General features: G+C 42.4%; 1 protein-coding gene across 1 annotated transcript; it reads left to right on the forward strand.

Annotated features, from left to right (window-relative positions):
• The first annotated feature begins 9,776 nt into the window (after window positions 1-9,776).
• Window positions 9,777-24,396, forward strand: pcp4a (Purkinje cell protein 4a). Its single transcript, XM_079284038.1, has 3 exons — window positions 9,777-9,860; window positions 20,105-20,156; window positions 24,203-24,396. The coding sequence occupies exons 1-3, from the start codon at window positions 9,852-9,854 to the stop codon at window positions 24,334-24,336; spliced, it is 195 nt and encodes a 64-aa protein (XP_079140164.1). The 5' UTR covers window positions 9,777-9,851; the 3' UTR covers window positions 24,337-24,396.
• Window positions 24,397-26,087: the final 1,691 nt, after the last annotated feature.

Genomic DNA, 26,087 nt, shown 5'->3' on the forward strand with positions numbered 1-26,087 from the left:
GCTTTTTTGGCTTGTTGATGTAAATATTATTTACAGCACTGTAATTTTATCATACTTTGAGCAGAACTAAAAATAGTGCTTTCTTAGCTATACTCACTTAAGCAGCAGGCAGGCAGTAGCTGAAAGAGTTAATGAAACAACTAATGACTAGCTTAAATGATAAGCCGTATATAGTGTGGCTTGTCAAGTCATGCTGGCTTTCAGGGCCCTTCCCTCAGCACTTTTATTATCACATAGGAAATGTCTGACAAATGAATCTCCCAAAGCAGACCTCGATCCCCTGGCTCTGTGCAGGGAGGCGGGATGACACGCATGCCTCCCGCTGGCATAAGCCACAGCCTGTCCTGTCAGAACATAATACAAAGTAAAAGTGCTCGATGTTGACCAGACAGGCTTAAATTGTAAAATATTGGCCGCTACTAATGATTATCTGCAAGTAAAAAGCAGCAGTTGCGCCTTAAAATCAGCATCTAAGCTGTTTACCATTTATTTGGCCAATACATGTTGTTCCTTCATGCATGTTGGATTATTAACCTTTATCTTAAATTCTTTATTGTCATTTTATTCATACATTTAAAATTAGAGGGTTTTAATTTGTAGTATCTCAGTCATAAATGACACAGAGCTGCAATGAGTTCAAGGAAAAAGGCAAATCAAGGTTGGTTGATGACGGTTGCTGTGGAGATGTTTCTACTTTCTTAGTCTGCTCATGGATTTGTCTCGGGGAGCAGAAATTGCAGGGCAGCGTTGACAATATGTTAACAACAGTCACGCATCCCCACACACTGTATATAGAAATGAAGAGTGGAGATAATATCTAATCAGGGTTGACTGACTGAGTTCAGCACAGATAAAAAAACAAGAACAATCTGATACATTGTCTGAGTGTGATCGTCACAAAGAAATCAGCAATTCTTTGTATCATTTTTTTCAGATGCAATTTACTGTATCATGCTGTGAGGCTATGCCGACTTATCATATTAGCAATCAATGCAGATGGGACAGATTTAGCTCTTACCTCACAGTGTGATGCACTAATCAAAACTGTCGTAACAAGTTACCCTTTTTATAAGAAAAAAAGATGCTTCTTCAGAGAAGCAATACCAAAAATACCAAAAATAGCTGGTCTTAAGGGAGCAGCTATTATCTAAAAATGCCTCAGCAACATTACCGGATCAGAGTGAAGCTGGGTGAGAGAGAGAGGGGGGGGGGGGGGGGGGGTACTTTCCATGCATCTAGTAATGGATAACTCTGTAACTTGGCGTGCAAAGCTGCAGCTGAGTGCTCACTTTGTCGGATTGTCAATATGTCTTCAGCACATGGAGGCAGGAGGTTTAGAGTTTAGAAAGAGTTTGCAGATTTGATCCATGCAAAAGCCAACATGTCCATCAACGGCTGCCACTGGCTGCATCCGAATATCTCTACAACCCCCTGGATGGATATGTAGATTCATGTGAAAATATGTTTGTTGTCATTTTCTTTCAAGAAAGAAAAGTGATTATGATTCAAAGTCCCCTCCCTATGTAACACAAAGTCCTCATAGGGTGGGGGTCAGGGGGAATGGATAGATATAAAACAACAGGTTAACCCGCACGAGACCGCTGTCGGTGTCCAGTGTGAAACCAATTGTCAACGTTGAGTTATTGTAACCTACGAGCGTAAATTCAAATTCATAAGTACTAAGCAAACAAATGTAGTTATTTTAACCCAATCCACCATATTTTCCTAAATCTAACAGAGTTGTTTCCTGTGAACACAGAAGTTTATTTAGAAAAGACAGCGTAACTGTCTGGAAACTGAAGCTCGAAGGGAACCCCAGAGCGCCATAGTTTGAAGCGTATGGCGACTGACCAAGCTGCTATATTTGATGACGGACAAACAATATGTTATGAGAGCTGTGAGAGTCAGAAAACCAAAACAGTGTGCCGAAAGACACCAAAAACTACACCAAGGTGATAATCATCTGTGTGTCAGGCAACATCTTTCACATACTCCATTTGAGCCACTGTTATTCTCAGAAATATGTATTTTAGCAGTGTTACGCCCACTGATTTTTCTCTTGGAAGAGAGCTGTGTCTCAGTGCCTGATCACCCGAAACTCATTCAGCAATCAGTGGAGCTTTATATCTACTCAGAAAAAGCTCTGTTAATCCTTGAACCTTTGTCTTTGTCAGTCTTGGCAACTTTATTCAGGAAGCCGAGCAGGGGTTCGCTGTTATTATATTCTGCTTCTCCTTGTCTCCTGTTCCTGTCTCTCCAGGGATTAGTATTGTCTTTTTGTTTGATTCAGGAGAATAATGGTTTTATTCTCTAGTTAGTGTGGGTTTCTTTTCTTTGTTATTTTGGCCTTGGAGCCCCCGTCGCCTTATATATTTCTCTGTTTATCATTTTCACATAAAGAAAGGCCACTTACTGTCACACCTTTTTACTTGCTGTGTTGGTCCCATTTTCTGCAAAGATTGGGTACGTTTGTTTTGTTATGATTCAGTTCTGTGATGAACTGAATCATCTCACTGAAGAAATAGACAGAGCTCCTTTATCCCACTGCAATTTAACGGTGCGTGGTTAAAGTCGGCTGAAAGGTTCCACAGTGACTGTGGTCGTGTGCCCGTCCAGTGATGCTGGAGCCTCTCTTCTCTTTGAAGCATTACACAAAAAGCCCCCTGAGCTGCTTGAAATGGAATCAATGCATTCGTGCAATGTGCAAAGCATTAGTCTTCTCACATGTACAGTCGATGCTATATTTCCGTTAAGTCCACCCTGAATTCTAATCCAGTGTGATAGTGCTAACTCAGTTCTCCTCACATGTAATGGCAGTTGCCTGGATTTCACCAGCAATGCATTATGGGTGTGGTTTTGACTCGGGAGATGAGTCAGAGGAGAACCATCCAGAAGAAAAGGTGAACAGATAAAAGTCCATTCAGACAGGTTCTACGAGGAACATCCGGTTCCGCTGCAACTTGGTGGGGAACAAATACCCCTTAAACTAATAAAATAGTATATCATGTTATGTTATGTTTATTTTATTTGATATGGACATCACAGTAGCATTAGAATTGTAACATACATTTATGCACAAAGCCCAGATGCACTGTGTTAAGTGTTTGTAACGAAATGCTAATTTACAACACCTGTCCACAGGCTTTTTTAAAGAAGTTAAAATAGAAAATAAAGAAGTTAAATAGAAAATAAAATAAAACATATGTCCACAAATACATACACAGATACATAAAGTGCAAGTGTGTTTACAGGAGTGTTAGGTGTGAGAACAATGTTGTTTCTCTTTTAGCCATGATTTAATACCTCTATTGAAAACATAAAAATTTTGTTGCATTTTCAACTCAGTTGGTAGACAGTTCCATAGTTTTGCTCCTTTAACAGAGAAGACTGATTGTCCAAATGAGGTTTTGTGCAATGCAATGCGACAGTTCCCGTTTGCTGAGGCCCGTGTGTTCACTCTGCTGCTGTGCTGCTGTCGTGTAACAAATTCATTAAGCAGGGAAGGAGCATGACCATGTAGGCATTTAAAAATAAGCTTTAGGTTGGAATAGTTTATAAAGCTTTCAAAGCTGAACATATTGTGTTTCTCTAAGATCTGACAATTCAATTCAATTCAATTCCATTTATTTTTGTATAGCCCAAAATCACAAATTACAAATTAGCCTGAGAGGGCTTTACAATATGTACACATTTGACATCCTCTTGACCCTCACATCGGAACAGGAAAAATTCCCCCAAAAAAACCCTTTTAGCATCATTATCAAGATTTAGGAGGAGAAAGCGTAACGTGATGAAACATGAATCACCCTCCGTGGTCCGGTTCAGTCCACGCGGTCACGCATTAACGTTAAACCGGAACACCGGCGGTCCTGGTTGCAGTTTTTTTTTGTTTAACTCAAAGTAGAATGAGGCGATTTCGTGGTGATAATAACTTGAAACATTAGGCCCAGATTCTGATGAGATGATGCGGTCAAAGAGCTTCAGGAAGAGGATGTTGTGTGTGTGTAGCGCAGCTTGACGCAGGGCTCATCACACTGCCAGACACTGTTCACTGTAATGACCACAGCCAGTGTACTTCCGGTCCCAACTGTCCCACGTGCAGTTGCTCCCAAAGGCCCTGAAGTAATGAGAGAGCGTTAAGGAGCCTGAACCTTCATGATTTCAATAAGTGAACCGGATTGAATGCATATTAATTGTAAATATTAGATATGCCACAATTCTAACGGCTTTACAGTAACAGTGGAAGTTAATATTAAGACATGCAGTAACGGGGTTAAATGAAAACTAATCACTTTATTTTGAATAGGCGACGGTTCTCGCTACTGTAGAAATATGCTTGTGGTATTTACAGTCATTAAACGTATAAGTATTGTGAGGAATTTAAGTTTGAAAGCGCTCCTAGCGATGGATATTATGTGTTACAATATGTTTACTTGTAGAAGGTTTAAACTAAAGGGAGGGCTACTGAATTTGTTGTGCACTGTGAGAGAAACCACAGAATTTATGACACCGCCATGAAGTCAGAGAGAGGGGATGTTGCTGAAGAGTTTCTGAGCACAGCCTTCAAGAAGGGGGGTGAATTGGTCAAGGAAGTGGCCGACAGAAGTCCGACGGGTTCAGCCAATCACTGAGCTGATCGATGGACTAAGGAATGTGTAATATGAGACATTTCAGAGACTTTGGAGGGACAAAGAAACTGAATCCCCGGAGATAATCAGACCTCATCTGGACCATGAGGCGGACACACCAGTCTGTCGTGTGGTGCGGATGGGGCCTCTATTTCATGAAATATTACTACTGATAATGTAATTCAGTTTGTAAGTGCATTTTCTTTTGTTAGTATATTAAATTCCTTTTGATTTAAACTTCAACCAGCTGATTCGGCCCTGCTTAATGATGGAAGAAAGAGAGCAGGGGGGGGGGGCTGCCTCTTCTCCTCTGCATGCTTCTTCTCCTCTGGAACAAGGAGGGGGGCTTTTTCCTTTACCTTTTTGTTTGAGAAATTTTGAACATAACTGTGTGTGTGTGCTCATTTGCGATAGTGTTGCGTGTGTCATAGCGCAAAGGTTTGAATCTCTGGGTGAGGCACTCACACGCTCCCCTTACAAAGAGGGAGCTCTGACACGCAGGTGGTAGCTTAAAGCTTATAACTAGTTGTGTTGTGAATCGGGTGTTGTGAGTCGGTGGGATGTTGTGTAGCAACCTGCAGGAACAGCACCTTCCCCATCCCTGAGACTCCAGGACTCCCACACACAATGTGGCCCAACCCTGGCTTGTGCTGGACAAGTTCAAATAAAGCTAGGGCTACTTAATCAATTCTTGTGTTTTGTGAAACCATAGATCTATGTTTTGTGCTTGACTTAATAAATTGTTAATACTTGTAGACCGTGTACCGTCTCCCCCCCCCCCCCCAGCCTACATGGTTTCGGGTTGGCACCTCTTTCACCTCTTATGAGTTTGCAGGTATGCTGATTTGTTCTCTCAGCTTCTAGATGACAGGAAATATTTCAACTTAAAGTACAAGTTTGTTCTTTGATAACACCACATGGATTTGGCAGCTTAAAATGGTTCATATGTTCATGGTCACATAAGTTGATTACATTATTGTATTATCTGGTTCTAGTGATACTCTGGAAGTGTATGTCCAGGAGACTATTTGCTCATTTCTAAAATGTCTTTGTAACACCTCTGTGTGTGTTTGCTGTTTTCCTGCAGACGTCCAGCAGCTGTTGTTGGTTAAAGAAGAGGTTCCCTCTGAGCAGCAGGAGTGGAGCTCCAGTCGGGACCAGGAGGACCCAGAGCCCCCACACATTAAAGAAGAACAGGAGGACCCAGAGCCCCCACACATTAAAGAAGAACAGGAGGACCCAGAGCCCCCACACATTAAAGAAGAACAGGAGGACCCAGAACCCCCACACATTAAAGAAGAACAGGAGGACCCAGAACCCCCACACATTAAAGAAGAACAGGAGGACCCAGAACCCCCACACATTAAAGAAGAACAGGAGGACCCAGAGCCCCCACACATTAAAGAAGAACAGGAGGACCCAGAACCCCCACACATTAAAGAAGAACAGGAGGACCCAGAACCCCCACACATTAAAGAAGAACAGGAGGACCCAGAACCCCCACACATTAAAGAAGAACAGGAGGACCCAGAGCCCCCACACATTAAAGAAGAACAGGAGGACCCAGAGCCCCCACACATTAAAGAAGAACAGGAGGACCCAGAACCCCCACACATTAAAGAAGAACAGGAGGACCCAGAGCCCCCACACATTAAAGAAGAACAGGAGGACCCAGAGCCCCCACACATTAAAGAAGAACAGGAGGACCCAGAGCCCCCACACATTAAAGAAGAACAGGAGGACCCAGAGCCCCCACACATTAAAGAAGAACAGGAGGACCCAGAGCCCCCACACATTAAAGAAGAACAGGAGGACCCAGAGCCCCCACACATTAAAGAAGAACAGGAGGAACTCTGCACCAGTCAGGAAGGAGAGCAGCTTCAAGGTCTGGAGGAGGCTGATGTCAAGTTCTCATTCACTCCTGTGAAGATGAAGAAGAGGAAGCTCAGTCCTCACAGCTTCATTAAAGACAAACTAAACAGATGGGAACAGAAGCTGATGGAGAAGACTGTGGAGGACCAGAACCAGACAGGAACTTGGATCCAGATAGACATCCAGAACCAGGTCCTGATGAGAAGACTGGAGACTCTTCTGACACTGATGAGGGTGGTAAGAAGATGGGAAGAAGACCAGAGAACCTCAGTCAGGTTTAAACTATGTGAAACCTGATGAAGTCCGTGTCAGTGATTCAACATGTAGCGCTGGTGAAAAACATTTTAGATGCTCAGAGTGTGAGAAAACATTTGGCAAGAGTCAAACTCTGAAGATACACATGAGAACCCACACAGGAGAAAAACCTTTCAGCTGATCAGTTTGCTGTAATAGATTTGTGCGCAACAGAGATCTAAAGGCACACATGAATACCCACACAGGAAACAATCCCCTTCAGCTGTTCTGGTTGCAGTAAAGTTTCCGTTTGTGATAAAAGCTTTCAGCACGAGTCACCTCTGAAGTTACACATGATTAACCGCGGTTCAACTCCACTGATTTCAAGACAAAACGTTATTCACTGAATGAGCGCCAACTGTACAGTTTGAAATAGTTTTGATGATTATATTGATGATTGATTTGATGGTAATGTAAGTTTAAGACGATGGTTTTACCTGCATCTGTGCACAGTATATTGTATTCAAATGATTTCATCAATAAAAGGTTTGTGTGTTTCACTGGTTCATAGTTGTACATGGCACACTTTGTTCCTCAGGATTAAATCCATCAGTGACTGGAGTGTGACTCAATAGTTCTTTATCTTACTTGGCAGTTTGCACTCTTTGTTGCTGCCATTACTGGTATACAGTTGTCTTCTTGTCTGACACAAACTCATGAAAAGGTCCTGAGATAAAGCAATCTACACATTCTTTGGAGTCACAAACCAACAACATCCTGATCTCGATCTATAGTTGCTTCCAGTTGATCAACAGGTCGACACATTCCTGAATGTGTTCACAACTTGTCGATACTTTTTTAGATTGCCGGTGGCTTTTCTTGATCGTGCCATCATCTTATCCTAATCATTGTGCTCCCCAGGCCTCTTGTTCATGTGTATGAGCACTTTTACCAGCTCAACTTTAGGTAACCATGAAACAGGCCCCACCTTTGACTTTATCACAGCTCCAACACAATATATCAGGATTGGTGCGGCAGCAAAGGGGTTGGACCTGATCACACCCGGCCCTCATACATTGTGTTACATAATGCTGTTTGGAAAATACTATATGCTAAAAATAGTGCGGAATGAAAGAAATCTATAGAGATTAAAACAATAAATAAAATGTCAGTGAATCAAAAGACATCAAGCTAAGTGATGCAGATCAATCAAAGAAAAACAACTCGCTTTTTTACGAGGGAAAAGACAATAGCTCAATCAGAGTTGGAAATATGTCTTTAATAGTAAATACACACGTTTTATGTCACTCTCACACGGAGCCATCTAAAAAATACATGTTACAGGGAGGAACTGAGACAGAGCTCCAGTGTTTATCCCACTATGACTACGTCCTCAGTGAACTCATAGAAGGGAACCTCCAGCTTTAGAGGAGCAGGTCCCTTTCTTATCCTTCCTGAAGCATCGTAGTGGGAGCCATGGCACGGACAGTAGTAGCCTCCGAAGTGGCCGGCGTTGGCGATGGGCACACAACCCAGATGGGTGCACACCCCGAGGACAATGATCCAGCGGGGGTTAATCACTCTATCTGTCGACCATGAAGTTCTTTCTTATACGCCACTTCAGGACTTTAAACGCTGAATCAATTCCTGTGCCGCTTTGCCTTGATGCGTGGGGTCATTGATGGGAGAATCAATCTACTCCAAAGTGACAGTTCTCTCTTTGCAGTTTGCTGTACTCATTTCCCTTCTACCTCCACAAGCCTCCCAGGTCCATCATCACCATGCTGCATCATGTTGCACCCATAAACACTGCTGGGTTAAAAGCAAAGCTGGGGATGGTTTCAGTCTGAAGATGATGATGATGTGCTGTGTTTCCTTCCTCCTTGGGTCAGAGTCTCCCACGTGCCTCCTGACAAACACCTGCCCAGATGTCATGCGAGTTCCATGCAAACCGGCCGGTAAAGCACCACGGCAACGGTTGTTATGCACAGCATCTCTCCCATCTCTTATGGAATCCTGCAGCTTCCTCACAGCGATCATGGACGTATTGGTGGCCTCCTTCACTACAGCACCTTTCTCTCACACGTGGTGGACGCAGTTCTATTTGTTCATACTGTTCTCATATCCTTCCCCATACCAGACTTTTTTTGAAATGAACATGTCAATGAATTGTTTGGCATGCCCCTATCATCCTAATGACACACCTGGGGGGATTTAGGTTCGTCACAGTAAAGAGTTATTGTGTGGTTCATATTTATGCTTCATTTTGAGTGATTTGTTCCAAAAGATCTGCATCCCAAAATCCTTAAATACATCTACTGTGATTCACAGGTCTAAAACAAATAAAGAAGTCCAAGTGAGGATGATTCCATTTATAAACATGTAGTCAGTCAGTGTGGGGGTGTCTGCATGCAGATGTCCAGGAAAAGCAATACACCCTCTGACTCATTTTGTAATGTAGATTACATGAAGAGAAAATATGTAGCCACGGGCTGTGGTGGTCCAAATGAATGCTTTATTTAATGGGTTTGTTAGGCTATTTACCACATGTGCAGACTGGCCAATTTCACACCCAGTGGTCAATTTGGTCGGATTAATGTCTTCCTTACTCAATGGTGAATGTGTTTCAGTATTTTCCCTGCATTTTGATCAAGAATGAACTAAAAACAAGCCAAATGAAGTGGCAGATTATTGCTGGGCCACAGCAGAGAGAGAGAGAGAGAGAGAGAGAGAGAGAGAGAGAGAGAGAGAGAGAGAGAGAGAGAGAGAGAGAGAGAGAGAGAGAGAGAGAGAGAGAGAGAGAGAGAGAGAGAGAGAGAGAGAGAGAGAGAGAGAGAGAGAGAGAGAGAGAGAGAGAGAGAGAGAGAGAGAGAGAGAGAGAGAGAGAGAGAGAGAAAGAGAGAAAGAGAGAGAGAGAGAGGCGAGGAGACCCACGTGCCTATTGGTTTTCATGGAGACGCGGTTGAAGAGAGCGGCGCTGCCAGGACTATAAAAGCAGACCGCGCGAGTGGTGCGGTTTGGAGAGGACTGTAGTGTATTCAACTGGACGGTGCGCATCGCAGATCACCGGGAAACCACGCAGAAACGCACGCACGCACACACACAGAGCGCGCAGCCATGAGTGAGGTAGGTGCTTCTTTCTGCTTCATGTCATCCTGCGGTGACTCTGGTGTTTTAAGCACTTCTAAGTTAACTGAGCAACAGAAGCTGATGCCATGTTAAACTCAGTGTTGGTTGTTAAACCATTCGCCTCCCAAACGTCGCGCTTTGCCTGAACTTTTCATAGCTTTATCTGTTGAATTGTGTGCATGTCTGTATGTAATCGTGACACGTATTGCATGGGTGCATTTGGAGTAACAGCTTCTTCATTAATATTGTTTTCCTGCGCACGTGCCATCGGACCGCGAAATCATACATGACGCTGTGCACACGTTGATTAATCACTGTTAATCACGACTCTGATGGAGACTGATTTGCAGTTGCACTCCTGCTGACTGGCCAACAATAAATTGAGGACAGTGCTATTTTTGTAGTTCTTTATTTATTTGTTTAGGCAGCAGGTCTGAGAGGCAATTGTCAACTCTGAAACTTGAAATGACAGCCAGGGCACGTGACGTTTACACAGACTATAGATATATACATCCTTGTTGGTTAATATGGCTCAACTGACACTTCAAACTAAAGCTCAGCCCAGCATGAGCACATGCCGGATGAAGCAGAGGCAGTATTGACCTACACAGTTAGTCCATGCATCATTTCATTGGGGGCCGAGCCATGCAACTTGTAGAGTGGAGATTAGAAAGGACCCCCAGCGAGAGTCTTCCCTTCAAGATGATTCACGGGCAACAAGCACATCCAATAGTCACTGAATTATTCAAGGTTTGCTGCTAAGAAATAAAACGTTGTCACAAAGTGAGCATGGCTCCAATCAGACCCCATCATGTTCGTTCACCCCAAGGAGCTGGACCCACTAAAAGCATGAAATGCAGTAGAAGTCATCTTTGAATCTGCGTCCTGCTGTATGTTGTACGGTGCCAAGTCCTGGTGGTCTCTCCTCAGCATGTCGTCCTCTGTTGAAGCGTTATTATGTAGAAAACTGCAGAAACATTCCTCTATCATGTGAAATAAAAACAAGTTGTTTGTGTGTAAGTGTGTGTGTGTGTGTGCACAGTGATGAACACCAGCTGCCACTTCAATCCTGATGAATCTTTTACCACGGACTTGCGATGTCACACACACACACACACACACACTCGGGACACAGTCAGGTCGTAGACTTCTCCCCTACCCTCTGGTGTACTGCTGTACAGATGAGGACTTATAAATAAGACATTACACATGAAAAATAACAAAACTCAGTTGCATCTCATGTCAGTGATGGAGACAAGAGTACGTTGCTCTGAATGAATAATTCAAATAAAAATCAATCCCTCCACGCTCCACCGCCCTGCCTTAACTCCGCTCAGACTCGCACAAAGTAGTAGAGGGGATGTACATTTCTATAGAACCATAAAGATGTCCAGATTGGAGCATTTCCTCTAAAATAACTGAGAAATCTTGCTCCATTGCCTCTCGCCGCCTGCCTTCCAAATCCTGTGGAATGACTTAGCCTCTTTGCAGCAGCTTGTTTCTCGAGGGGCCCTTTGATAATATCATCTCAGGCAAGAGCAGGCCTTTCTTTTATTAATAATCAGTTTTTTTTTTAAAGCCCAAAAGCCATGTTTCACTGTCACTATTACAGCAATCCACTCGATCCAAACTGCTTCACAACCAGAGAGATAACATCTTAAAAAAACACAATATCTATAGTTGATATTGTACAAATCAATATAATTGCCAAATTAATTGTTATATAATAGGATACTGGGGCTATAACCGAGTCTCTGGTTGGTATCGCTGCGGCTGATTCATCTTCAGCTGCGTCCATAAACATCAAGCAGTTTGAGGTTCCTGTGGTGACGGTAGTTTAATGGGTGGACTGTCACCATAGTGATGAGCAATTCAGCATTCCTCTGCTGCACTATCTCACAGATTATGACAACACGGAGGCGTTCACAACGCTTTGTTGTCGGAGTCTGTCATTTCACCACATATTAGTATTAGTGTGGCTATTTCTCAAAATCAACCCCATCTTATGCTGAGCGTGATTTGCAGTTGATCATCATTCATAGTTGTGTAATAATTGTGACATCAGCCTCAATTTTGAGATATTGTGCTGTTTTGATTTAACAAAACGAGCATCTTTTCAACCCATCTGATGTGAATATTCACGCTGTCATTATGCCTCTACTTGAGCCTCAGGTTGTTCAACAAAACTTTAATTCGATGGCACTCGGTGGAGAGGCTCCAGCCAGATGCCAATCGGTTGCCAAGATATGTCAGTTCCACTTTAGAGATGTTCAGCAAACGGTAATGATATCCTCCGTACCCCATTGCATGTTAGCCACTCACCCAAAATCATATCTGCCTTGATCCCCTGGTTCAGAAACGTCGACATTCAACGGATGCACAATGGCATAATATTTTCAGGCGACTGGGTTGTTAGTCATCTGTATAAATCTGCTTGAAAACGCAATTATCGAGGATGCCCGCTTTAATACTGCCACAGGCGACCCTGTCCTTAAATCAATGCATCGACATTTAAGTGGTCTCTCGCTGTGTTCACCCACCACGCATTGTAATTACAGTGAGAGCGGTGGCTATGGTGACGACTTGGCAAAGCCATTTGTTTCATCAACCAAAGTGGACTAGAGCCCTTTTTTATCAAATGAATGAGATAAGAGTGTTCAAAGTTGCTGATCAATGTAAAAAAGGACAGCATGCTGAGATGGGGAAAAGTAGTCGGGGATGCTGACTGAAGACTGACAAAGTGATTGCAATCGGACCCAAAGCGCTGATTAGATTAAAGAGAAAAAGGCCCTTTGCAACTTCGGAGTAAAACGTTTAAATACCATTCGAAGCTCGTTGGATTTTAATGTGATTCTTTTCTCACTTACTGACCTGAAATGTAAACACAATTTAAATCCACAAATTCTCTGTGATTTGTTGCGAGGCTCGTAGATTTGACCTTAATCCGGCTTTAAACAATGAACAGAGATTATACATTGAAACAATCTGTAATCCGTCTAAACGGTCAGCGGGCTTTGGCGGTGCCGTCCCTCGCTGTAACACCCCAGGCTTTGTGGAGAGAAAACGACAGACATCGGTGATTTAGGAGTGTGATGTGAACGGTCAACACAAGAGGAAACCACAGCCGATTACACCTCAATTGCCAAAATCAGTGCTATAGTAGCGTCACCAGCTTTTGCGTAGAACTCACAGGCTGCTCAGATGTCACACACCATTTCTCAGAGGGAATGTTTAAAGTCTCATAAAGCTGTTCATATCACAGACTGCCTCATAATACACTGATTCAATCTGCAATAGTATATAGTCACCTTAAAGCAGGGGTCTCAAACTCATTTTCACTCCGGGCCACATCAGCATCATGGTCGCCCGCAAAGGGCCGGTTGTAAATGTAACTACTCGTAACATGTTTAACTCTCTGCATTCACAGTTTAAAGTAGTCTTCAATGTACTCACAATACATTTCCATGTTAAATGTACAGTAACCAGCCAAAGAGCTGCTTCTATGACTGTGTTTAAGTATCTCATCATTTTGACTTTCTATCTCAGAATTATGACTTTCTATCGAATAACTTCGACTTTCTATCTCATAATTTCGACAACAGGGATATTTTTATTATTATTAGTCGAACTTTAAAAAATAAAAAATAAATAAATAAATTAAAATTAAATTAAAATGACGTCACATAAAATGACGTGGCAGGCCGAATTCGGCCCGCGGGCCGGGAGTTTGAGACCCGTGCCTTAAAGGAATACAAAAAAACTGTGCTGAACACACAAGCATATACACTACATTATCCGTATGTCTCTTGTAGATTATTATCTGTCTTTTTGCACTTTAGCATGGGCTGAATGAGGATTAAAACAATAGATTTGTAAAGCTGTACTAAATTAAACCTACCAGTCAGAAAGATGTCTCCTCATCCGCTGACCCAGGCTTCGCCTCCCCCTCTGTCTCCCCATGCTGTGACTGCCTGTAACTGACACAAAGGATAAAGTCACACTCAAGTGAGCCAACTAATTACAGCGGTGATCCAACGGAAACAACACAGGATGTGGCGTACCTCAAAACCTCCTACTTTTTTTGGGGGGGGGGCTTTTGATCCATGCATTTTGTTTTCGTCACTGGATCTGTTTGCTGCGCCACTTGTCATCTGTGAGCAGCTACACAACAGTAGTGGAATGTTTTTTGGACCTGGATGGAACGTGAGCCAGGTCTGATCCCTGTCAACACCTGCAGATCGATTATTATAGCTACTTTTTGCAGCAGAGCAGTACAAATGTTGCTCATTCGCCCTTTTAATTACACCCTCCAGATTGTTTCCAATTGCTTTGTGACAGATAGTGAGAAGGAATGGTCTGTGCAGTTTGATATCCTGCTGGGAGGGCCATACTCTGCCTAATGCATGCTAATGTTCTATGGGGAAACCATGCTGCTATGCCATTAGTTTCACTTGAATAGCTCCAGCTGGAAGGCAAACTGTACCTCCCTCACACTGTAATGATGCTATTGTACATATTTAGGTGATTGAAAGAAGTTTCTCCTTGGTATATAGCAGATCTGTTGAGATTTAAAAGGGGCATTTTACCCAAACTACAAAAACAACAACAAATCTCACTAATACCTGGTGGTATGTATCATGCAGCTGTTTCTTTTGTTTTGCCTTTATATGTCTCCTAAGCATCACCATTAGAAAGGTAATAATAAACTCTATGGCATGTAAGCATTACTACAATATCTATACATTTGCCATTAACCAGGCTAGAGAGAGTGATGGCAGTGCTAACTTTATCAGTCACTGGAGCTTCATTATCATTGACCCCCCCAGTAGTCACTCCTTTTTACCCATTTATTTCTTCATCTAGAAAGCTGTCTTCAAGATTAATAGTACCATTTTAATTGAAGTCTGGGGTGTAACTGACTCACTTTAATTAGTGGATGTGTCAGTGTCAGATAAAGATGAATAAGGAAGTCGGGCCAGCTTTCATATTCTAACTTTTCTGTCAAAAACAATAGTCTCAATGCACGAGAAGAGGACACTCTTATTATCCCACTGCTACTTAACATCCTCTTTCATCATATTTATTTTTTACTGGGAACACAGTTTCAATTGAGGACAGACATTTTACAACATTACGCCAACTTTCACTTGACATATTTTCCTGAAGGGCTGGTAGTGAATCGGAATTGGCTTTCATTATTTTCTATATTGTTGACATTAACATAGCAGATGAACGAATGACCTGCTTTGTTGTGGACAGTTAATTAGTAGGGAAATGAAGTGGGTCTTGGATTCACACAGGAGAAGAAGTCTTAGATCTGGAGTCCATTGTCCATTCGGAAGCGGTGTTGGTGCAAAATGTTGACAGCTAATGTGCTGGAAATAGCAGCGTTTCACTGACTACGTTACAGTCATTTAGCAGGCGCTCTTATCCAAAGCAACTTACAATTCAGATTCTATCACACCGTAGGCACAGCTACGGGAGCAATTGATGGGGTTAAGTGTCTTGGTGGGGATCGAACCACCGATCCTCTGATTGAAGGGCGGCCCTGCTCGCCACTTAGCCACAGTCTTGCCGGATGATGTCAAGTTGGGTGATGCCAAAAGCTGAACTTTGTTGCCGGGCAACACTGCATTGTTTTCCCAGAGCCACCTGCGTTTGCGCCGTAGACTTCTTGTACAGTTTATGAACGTATTCTTCTTGACGTCCCCTTCGGTTTCTGAAGAGCAGTTGTAAAGCTAAAAGTGGGTTGCCAACATCGCCGCATATCCACCATCTTGGCAGTGCGACAGAGCCGAAGTCCCTGCTAATCCAGAGATTGGTAAAGAGCGGAGGCAGGCCTGGGTAGCAGAGCAGACAGTTAGCAGATAGCAACCTGAGAAGGCACCCACCTGTCACTCCAAATGGCCACGCCCTTAATTATGCATAACTTGAGGCCTTAATATGAATTTAACGATATATCAAAAAATTCAACAGTTGTCATGAACGGGGATATTAGCTGTAGAGACCAAACCCGTTTTTGTACCAAGCTGTAAACATGTTTAATTATAAAGTTTGGGATTTTAACATGGGAGTCTATGAGGAGTGCCTGCAGTTTTTGGCACTTCTGAATTTGATTCATTTTTCAGAATTTTTGGCTGCACCACACTGACAAAGACATTCAAAGAAAAAAACGATAAAAAAAATAAAATAGGCGATAGACTCCTTTCCCATTGCCAGTAGACAGGTGGAAAACAGGGTTCGTAAACAGTAGGTTGGTTCCTGGTTTTATATCCGTCACTTATTTAGTCTCTTCTAACTCGGTGCTGACTAATTTGGAAGGATGTTCGATTGCAAACTGTACGGAGAATGACAGAATTTGTGGCTGAGATGACAAAGAAAAGGGGGGCAGAAATTAGCACGTTCACCCAGGTGTCATCAGTGCCGATCGGAGCTGGAGCCGATAAATACCCGTGACTAATGCGGAGTCATTTATTTCAGGAATTAATTCTTGTAACCTTTCCCGCTAAACACAAAAGCCAGATGTTAGTGGGTGTTTCTGTTTTTGTTTTTCGTTGTCCATTGCGAAAGGAGCTTCCTTCTTGTTTGAATAAGGGCTTTGTTTGAGCAAATGTTTTAAATCACTTATAAAAAATAGTTCTCTTTTAAACTTGGTTGTAGTGCTCTGTAAATATCTCACTGTGACGTTGTTTCTCATGCCGCGTGTTACATCATCAAAAGAAAGGCAAGTTGCTGCTCATCTCCAAAAGCTGCTTGCAAAGCTAGGTTTTAACAGAAAAGTCAGTGACAGCACAGTGTAGTCCACCATCATCGCCCCGCGCTCAGTCTGCTGGTGGGGAGTTACACTGATGCTGGGATGAGCTGTCTGTGACCTAGTTTCGCTGTCTCTTCGTTAAATTGTTAATAGATCCTGAGTGCAGCATGGAGTCTCTCTGGGGAGTCCGAGCCCCCCCACACACACACACACACACTGGGAAGGTAATTTATTTATTTCACCAATTCCCTCCATGTTCACTCCAACCCTTCGTGCCAGCGTGGTGCTTCATGAACACACATAAGCATCACAAAATGAAGCGGTGACAGAAGCGGCAGCAATTCAACTCATCCTGACTCTGTGGACGCACATTTGAGCCTTTGCTGATACTGCAAAAAACAATCTGTCAGCTGTAATTCATTTGTATGGATGCACTCTGCAGCAATAACAGTCCAAGTATTTCTGTTTTCTGATCTAAATCAGAAAACAGAAAACGAATCTAAAGATATCGAACTGTTAAATGCAATAGTCCGGCCAAAAGCATGCCATCTATTTCAGTTTTTTTTAAAACAGTAGCTCGAGGGAGGACAAAATCATAATTTCTAGTGTTTATCAAGCTTTGCACATCGTCAGTCAACCGCGGCAGACAGAGCCATATGTGGCACATACACTGCGCAGAAGGACATCATCATTAGCAATGTAATTATCGTCATTGCCATCCATTTGTCAAGCTCCCGCTGTCTCCGGCATATGGGACCGGGAGCAAGCACACACGGCGGTTCGTCCTCTGGGACGGCACGGCATCTCTGCCTGCACGCTGTGCACAAGCCCTGCTCAAACACCAGTGTAGCTCGCCACATTATTGGCACTGACGGCATGAGAGACTTGCCATCCCTCGTCCTGCTTCCTAATGAGGAGCCGTGCTGTTTGAAAGAGTGTCTGTTGCTTTGGATTTGTGCTGATGTTTGTGTGTTTGTGTAGCAGTCTGGTCTAGTATTAAATAAGCATGATAGTATGATCACTATTATGATGAATGAAGAGAGTAAACTGTACTCTGGATGTGTCCAGTGAGCTCAACCCTGAGGCAAATCAGTATTGGTTTCATGTAGCGTGTTCATATGGGTTACCTGTTAGCAGAATTAGGATTGTACTAATACTGCACAGCAAAAGCTGGTATTGAAAGGAACGGATGCTAGGATGGATGAACGGTTTGAACAGTTTGGTGATCCCAAATAACAGCAAGAGGTGTGAGGACAAATGAAGTGTATTATTCTTAATGTCAGATGAAAGTGTAGATGGTGAATGTTTTAGAGTGTTGGTGCGTTGACGTGTCTCCGCTGATCTAGCTGAGAAGGAGACTGATATATGGACCTTAAATCGAAACAACATGGTATTTATTTTAACACTCACTGAGTACTGGACTACGTGGTGGCTTCCCAGTGGACTTAACTTGTTTTGAGATAGCAATCACTCACTCAGACAGTCGGGTATCAATTCATCACATCCGCAGCACTGAGATGCTTTCTGCCAGTCACCCCTGAAATTAATTTGGAGGGAACCTCCAGGGTACTGTAGTGGGACACAGTTCTGTTGTGGTCCCACTGGGGGATTTAGGCTGATACAATGTCGGTATTTTTTCACAACATGCTGCTTTGAGCAGCTTTAGCGCATGGATAGCTCAGGCATGTCATTACACACACACCCTTTAACCCTGTGTGAACCCGGCAGGTTCCTACTGGCTGCTCCAAAGCCTTCTGCCATCAGCTCTCTGACAGTTCACAGCGGCCTGCCTGAGAGGCTTAGCCTGGCCAATTCTCATCTTCCAAATCACCATTCAAACCTCTTTTTGGGGTTACTTTCACCTAACTCTTCATGCTTCTTCTTACCTCTAGCTGCTTCTGATTTGATCCACTTTTAAGTCTTTTGTACTGCTAATGTGCAGAGAGTTATCCCATTGCACATTAGCACTGGAGCCGTTATGTAAGCCCCGACTGTATCCAGGCAGAAAGAGGCGAGAGAGAGGGAGAGCGAGAGAGAGAGAGGTGGAGGTTGTTGTAATAATGATGATGATGATCTAAGTACTGTTCTGCTGCGAAAAGAAGAGCAGAAAAGGATCCACTCCCTCAGTATGAGAATATCGACATTATTGTTGCTTTTAAGTCGTAACTCTTGAGGTTTGCAGAAACAGTGTGGTATGACTGATAGAAAGACTGTTAGAGACTAAATTCATCCTTCTCAGATACTTTAAAAACAACACCAGACACAAATAGCACACACTTGTCGTCATGGTGTGATCAAGGAGATATTTTAGCGCCCTTAAGAACTCTGCAAATATTTCATAGTTTAAAAGAAGTCGAACTCTTTGAAATGAAATAAGCTCCACATCTGTTGGTGCCTACCGGCCGCCATGGTCCATATGCTCATACTGTGAGAAGGCTATGAAGCTAAAGGCTAAAGCAGGAGAAACAAAACAAATCACAAAAAGTTGCAGCTGGTTACTGATCTCAGCTTATATCGCATTTGTCTTCATTTCTCAATATTGCGCCGCATCTTTCGACTGCGCCGAGACAATCACTCAAACGCGACTGCCGCTCGTGTCCTGGTGGGCGGAGGTAAGATGTATGGTGCGTGGCACTGAATACCAGAGCACAATCAAGCGGATGAGAGTCTGTGTGGCGCTGGGAATCCCGACGGCATTGACTCACTTTGAGTTCCGCGCGTAAAGAGAAAAACAGATGGCCACGCTGTCCAACTAGTTTCTCTTCCACCGGCTCTCGTGATGGCACACGGGGACAAACAGGAGGAAGATGTCGGGTTTCTCATGCCAGTTTTACTTTTTGCTTTGTTCCCGCTTGAGTCGCACGCATCGAAACTGCTTTGGCATTTGAAGTTCATTGGATTAATAATTCAGGTGGAGCACGGTGAGATGGAGAGATGGTCTTTGCTGGATGAATTAATGAAATACAATGTTCTCTAAATTAAATCACACAACACGTATCTGCTCTTGCATTGATAATAAAATGAATGTGGAAAAACACCGGATGTTAAGTGAATAATTGGAAAATGTAAAGATCTGAATTGTGAAACTGCAGCAAACCTTCTCACACACACTGTCGTGTCTCTGCATTTGGAAGCTGAGTGTATCTTGTAACGTTGCAGAGCAGCAGCGGCCTGTCAGGGAGCATCCGGGAGCAGCACCAGAGTGAGCTGCCCCTACAGCAGAAACATGGATTATAGATCAGCATATCTCGTCCCAGCTCCCCTCAGAGCAGAGGCCGACCTGCAATAGGTTCACTGTGACTGGGTTTAGTGAGAGGATGACTTCCTGTGATGTTCTCTCTGTGGGGAACAAAAGAAGTGTCTTCGAATCTAAATGTTTAACTTACTGCAAATGAGCACTTTGTGGAAATGAACAATATATAATAGAATGAAAGTTATTACAGTATTCTACTGTTGACACAGGGTTTGTTTTGTGTTTTCTTTGCAGAGACAAGCATCTGGAGCAATGACTGGAAACAGCAAACCATCTGCTGGCCAAGGTATTGTATAACCATCATCAAGTATGCAGAAATACAGAATATTACGCATGTTTCATTTTTACCAATTTATTGTCAGGTGCATAAGCAGCTTCTCGATTACATATAGTGAGAGAACAAAGCTTTGGCTAGTTTTGCCCTTTTGTTATGAAGGAAAATATGATTTTGATTATCATGCAATAAAATACAAAACCCCACAAACTCAAATGAAAACTCAAATTCTACAGTTCATCTGATTGTTATTTGATTTGAATTACAAAGTATATTGAGGAAATGGATAAGAATGTATGGATAGAATAGATGGAATATAATATATACAGTGTATGTATATATATATATATTTCATACAAGTAGAATTATATCTAGGAATATGAATCTTACAGAAGTTGCATGCATTAGTTGCTATAGAGACAGTATTCAAAGGTAAGGGACAATCCTTGAATCACTTGATTTTTTTATAATCATAAATCGTCTTCCATCAGTCCTCGATGATGGTAGAACTCATCTGTTCGCAGATGACACAATTATGAAAACATTAAAATCTCCAACCCAGTCGCCACAAATGTTCATCGGCATTGTAAGTGTATGCAAACCACAGGACACGTTGAATGTCAACAACCTCTATCTTCTGCTGCAACCATGTGCAAAGCATATTCTACGGCTAACTTCGAACCAAACTACAGCAGTTAATCGCTCCAAACCACTTGATGGAAACGCACCGAATTCACTATTTATTTTGTGTTCATTTCAGAAACACTTGACAATTAAACCGAAACTCGACTACTGCAATGACGTGTCACTCTTGAAGAGGTGATGCATCGTGAACGGCTTATTTTGTGAACAATATATTTCTTCAGTTAGTTCAAATAATATCACACATATTTTTTCTAAAATGTCTCAATATTCCAAAATGTGCTGTATTTCTTAGTGTGACCAGAGATAATTTGCCAGATAAATAGATTTGAATATCTCTGTTGTGTTTCTTTATATAAGAAGCAACAAACCGCAGGTTATGATAAAGGAAGGCTTTCCTCTACCACTCACAGGACAGAGAAACACTCGGCCACGGCCACAGTATCATTGGCATAACAATGTAATTCCAACCCTGTGAGTTATAAAGAATAAAATACTTGAATCTTTGAATTTCATAAATGGTGTTAAGTGCAGAACTGTCATGCTGGCAAAGTTGGAGTCCTGTTTCTATAATGAGATGAATCTGAATCAGCCGGACATTTCCTGTCTGGCTTGAGTTACCGGTAGTTAACTTAGCTTTATAAAAAACAACTAATATTATGATGAATATATATTTACCAGGTTGTGTCCTGTTACTTGGTCTCCTAGTTTCAGCCATGCTAGAGGATACTGTATATCCTTTAAGTGCTTTCTGCAGCCTGCACATCCACACAATTAGGTTTCAGGCCAGCATATGATACAATACACGAAGGAATCACTGAATGTAATCTCCTTCACTCCTTGAAGTGAACCTTCTCCGAACACAATGGATGCGGCAGGTTAATAGCAGCCCATTGCCTGCTAAATGGCTCCGTGGCCCCATTCGGCACATAAAGCAGCCCTGTGTACCCGGAGACGTGTCTCCTCTCTCCTCTCTCTCGGGCCGCTGATAACACTGTTAGGACCCCGTGTAGAAATGGATTTCTGTCCCAACTTCTGGGATGATGAAGTGTCTTGCAGCTCAGGCTCAGTCCGCAGGGAAACATCTCAACAGTGATCAGGAGGGATTCAGGCAGATTAATTGAATTTCATAGCGGCATGAACTGCATTCATTTGACATTTGCCCATTTCCACACTTTCTCACTCTTCATATTGCTCTTTGGTTTAGGAAGGTTACTGAACTCTAATTCACTCCAGTAAATGAACAGTGTTGTAAAGCTTTGTATACGTTTCTTCCATCATTTATATCATATTTATTCAACACATTATCACGATATTAAACATCGGAGACCTAAATGATGAAAGAGAGATGGAAAGAAATGAAGAGATGATGATCCATTGTGAAGCCGTTGAACACATACATATACATACACCCTCAGTTACTTGTGTTTACCGGCAAATTCACAGAATATAATATTTTATCGCTTTGAATTTGAATTTATTCAGAGAAAGAGAACAGGACGAACAGAAACGTTTCCCCCAAACATCTTCATCATGAATTTGAGAATATTTTCTTCACATCGGTTTCACAAGTTTTTCAATGGAAAGTTGCTTTTTTCTTAATGTCAACTGGAATGCTGTGATGACCTGTTGGGATTGACTGAACGGCCATCATGTGTGTATAAAAACCAATAACTTTTTCATCCTTTTCCTTTGGACACAATTGCTTAGTTTGAGGGAATAAATCTGTTATTTTTCCGTTGTTTGTTAATATATCGTAGTCGAACCCGTGGTTGACTTCTTATTGCTTGACTTCACCGTTTAGCTGCTCAGTGCTCTTTAGACTGGGTCATCAATCACAGTCCATACAATCTCAGGAGGCTTTAAGTCCCACAGGAACCAATTTGACGGTGACCTTTCACAAACCTCTTATGGAAATACTTCCATCATTCATTGGGGAGATATGATTCATTCATGCAGCAGCAGCACGACACATCACTGACACTGTGATGTGCCCTCTGTGGTGTAAAGGTCATCGACGCTGAGGAGCAGGTGTCATTCTAGAGAAGGAATGTGTGTGTGTGTGTGTGTGTGTGTGTGTGTGTGACAGAGAGAGTTTGTGTGGCTTCTGCAATCATGAAATATGAATTTGTTTTCATTGCCACATGTGTCATCCAAGGGCCTCAAGGTCAACAAAAGGTTCCATCCAAACGTAAGTAGACCATTACGTCACACAGGAGGTCAGCACAGTCATGCACGGAGCGCTGTGCTGCATGACAACTGAGTTGCTGGAATAAATACCTCACTGGGTCACATCGCATAAACCAAAACCTCTTCACTTGTTTCAATCTGCTTCTGTGTTTGCACTGACTTGGCTTCAGTCTTCACTGTACACGTATTATTTGGGCACTTAAGGATGTGGTGTTTCTTTTGCTGTATATGATAATGTTTTTTTGTCATATTGAACCTTTAAATCTGCAGTTATTTCTCCTCTCCTTTCAACGAGGCTTGTCTCGCCATCTTCACACAGGATGGTGTTGTACAGTATCAATATGTACAAGTTTGACTACAAGTCTGCTGCTATTTATAAATGGATGATGAGTCTGTCTCCTGTCATAAAAGACCAATGTGTTCTCTCTCAGACTGTGGAGAGCAGGTAACCTTCTTCCTTGATATGTGGGCTTCTGGACTGTCCCTTTATTGAATGTCAGACATCTGTAATGACATTTACATCTGATATGATGAGGTCACCCAACGAATGAACAGAACAAATGCCCATAAAACCTGTTTTCTCTGCATGTTTTATGTGTGTTCCCTCTCTTTGAATCAACAATAATATAAGCTTTTTAAGGAAGAAATAAAGAACAGACTAATTCTCAGCGCAAGGTACCCACTTGGGACACAGTCCCGGATGGTTCCCATAGAAAATTGCAGGGAAGCTGCTCCGTGCTGCTCTTTAGCGGAGGCGGGGATGCGCATTTGCCAAACCAAGCAGTTTCTCTTCATCCGTGAAGTCTTGTAAATGCAAAAACATTTTTTTAAATATGGAAGTATATTGACGACAAAACATTTGAGAGAGCGCAGACCAAATTCTGTACTTCTGTACTGCTTTGAGCTAAATGCTAATGTCAGAATGCTAATATGCTGATGTTTCGCCGGAAATTGAATGACAATGTATCATGTTCACCTTCTCAATGTGTTAGCATGCTAATATTTGCCGGTTAGCACAAAACACAAAGTACAGTACTGGGAAATATTTGACCATCAGCCATAGAGTAGTAGTGCCTGATAGGCAATGTGAGGGACATCTGCAGTCTGCTGAGAATGTTGTCATCATAAATAACATGAAAGAAGTTTGAGTTGGAAGATATGCAAGTTGGGTTAATTGGAGACTCTACATTGCCAATGGGAATCCCCCCCCGCTCCTTTCTCCACAGATGAGAAGAACAAGAACAACCTCCCCCAGGACTTCGACATCGACATGGACAACCCGGAGACAGAGAAGGCCGCCGTGGCCATCCAGTCGCAGTTCAGGAGATTCCAGAAAAAGAAGCAGGATGTGAAGTCGTAGAGCGGAGTGCCGTCCGCTGAGTCGTCACTCGATGTGGGCCTGGTCTTGCATGTCATTCAAACTGCACCGTCATGAACTGAAAAGGAAGGGTGGGGGTGGGGTCCCTGAAGGTGGAGGGTCGGGTGGTGGGGTAGTCTGGGGCTAAATAGTAACTTTGTGAAAGTCTGTGTAATTACAAAGTTATAATGACTATGATATACAAAAATGGTACATTATCAAATTCTGGGTGTGTGTATTTAAATCTTTGGTATAATTTAGCTGTTTTGGTTTTTTACTTCAATGACACAGTGGAGCTTAAAGTTGAATCGTTTTTCTTATGTCACAATCAGTCTAATATACCCATGTGAACAACAAGGTAAAATAAGTCTTCTCATAAATGATCAAACACTGATTAAATCAGGGGGGAATATAAAGCCACATGCATTGCTGCGATTGACACTTTAACTTGGGTCACGATTCCATCGACTCTCAGCAAAGAGTCTGAATCAAAAGATGTTTCAGCTCCACTGGAGGTCTGTTAATGGCATGTCCCTCCGGCTGGGTAAAATGATCCCATACAGTGCTTTCACATGAAGCTTTTAAAATCAAATCAAGGTCTAATTTCTATTGGGACGTGGGAGGTCTCCCCTCCATCACTTCTTTTCATCTGATGACATGAACCTCTGAGCTGTGTGTCTTTGTTGAGACGCTAGATGTTGTGCTTGTGAATTGATTCCACTTGTGTTTGGTTTCCATTGTTCTTGTTCCAACGTGATTTAAACCACGTCATTGTTCAATTGCCTCACACATGTGAAACTGTACACACACACACACACGTATGCATGCAACCCTGCACAGATACACACACACACAGACAACACACACATGCAGAGAAAGAAATAAAGATATTGTAACGGAGTGCAAGTTGATTTACTTTCAACCAAATTGTTCCAGTTAGTGGATGTGACTTGTTGCCGGGGGAATGGTGGTCTAGACCTGCTCTATATGAAAAGTAAAAATATATCAAATAAATAAATAAAATTGCTATTGTCCATTATACTGGAATATATCAACAACTACTTTCAAAAGAGAACTGTTCAGCGGTGTTGGGATTCCATTACAGAAATATATCCCAGCAGCCTGAATGAGTCCCAGTGTCCGAGTCACCTCATCCTGATAGTGCAGGTTGGAGATAGAAGAAGGTGACAAACACTGCAGCAAGCTTTGTCATAAAGGTTGGCTGGAGCCCCTGACATATGAAACATTAACCTCTATTAAACATGGCATCCAACATAAGAAAGGGAGCGTGAAAGTAATGATCATAGGGAAACGTTTTAAAATCTACTGCTGCATTTAACTTGACTTACACCCAGAACAGCTGTTAACGAGCTGAAAATAATCTCAAATACTGCAGCAGAATACACTGTTAGTGTTCGGCACTTTACTGAATCTATTCAATGAGAGCAGTCACACATTTTTATTTTTAAAATATATAAACTTCTGAAGACAGACAGACTTTCCTGAAAATGCCAACGTTAAAGAAAATGAGTGACAAAAGTACATTAAGAATCCAGCATCAGAGGCTGGAGAGACAGTATCTGTACCAGGAAGAGGCTGTGTGGGTAAAAGCTTTGCAATAGACACGGTGCAATTGGACGATCTGCAACAAAAGAGCAAAAAGGGGGTGCTAATTGAAAACCTTGATGTAATTAAGGAAACGGATAATTAAGACTTAACCCGTGATGCAGAGCAGACTATGAATGAGTTAGAAA

This window comes from Melanostigma gelatinosum (assembly GCF_949748355.1).
Source record: "Melanostigma gelatinosum genome assembly, chromosome: 14".
Lineage (NCBI taxonomy): Eukaryota > Metazoa > Chordata > Actinopteri > Perciformes > Zoarcidae > Melanostigma > Melanostigma gelatinosum.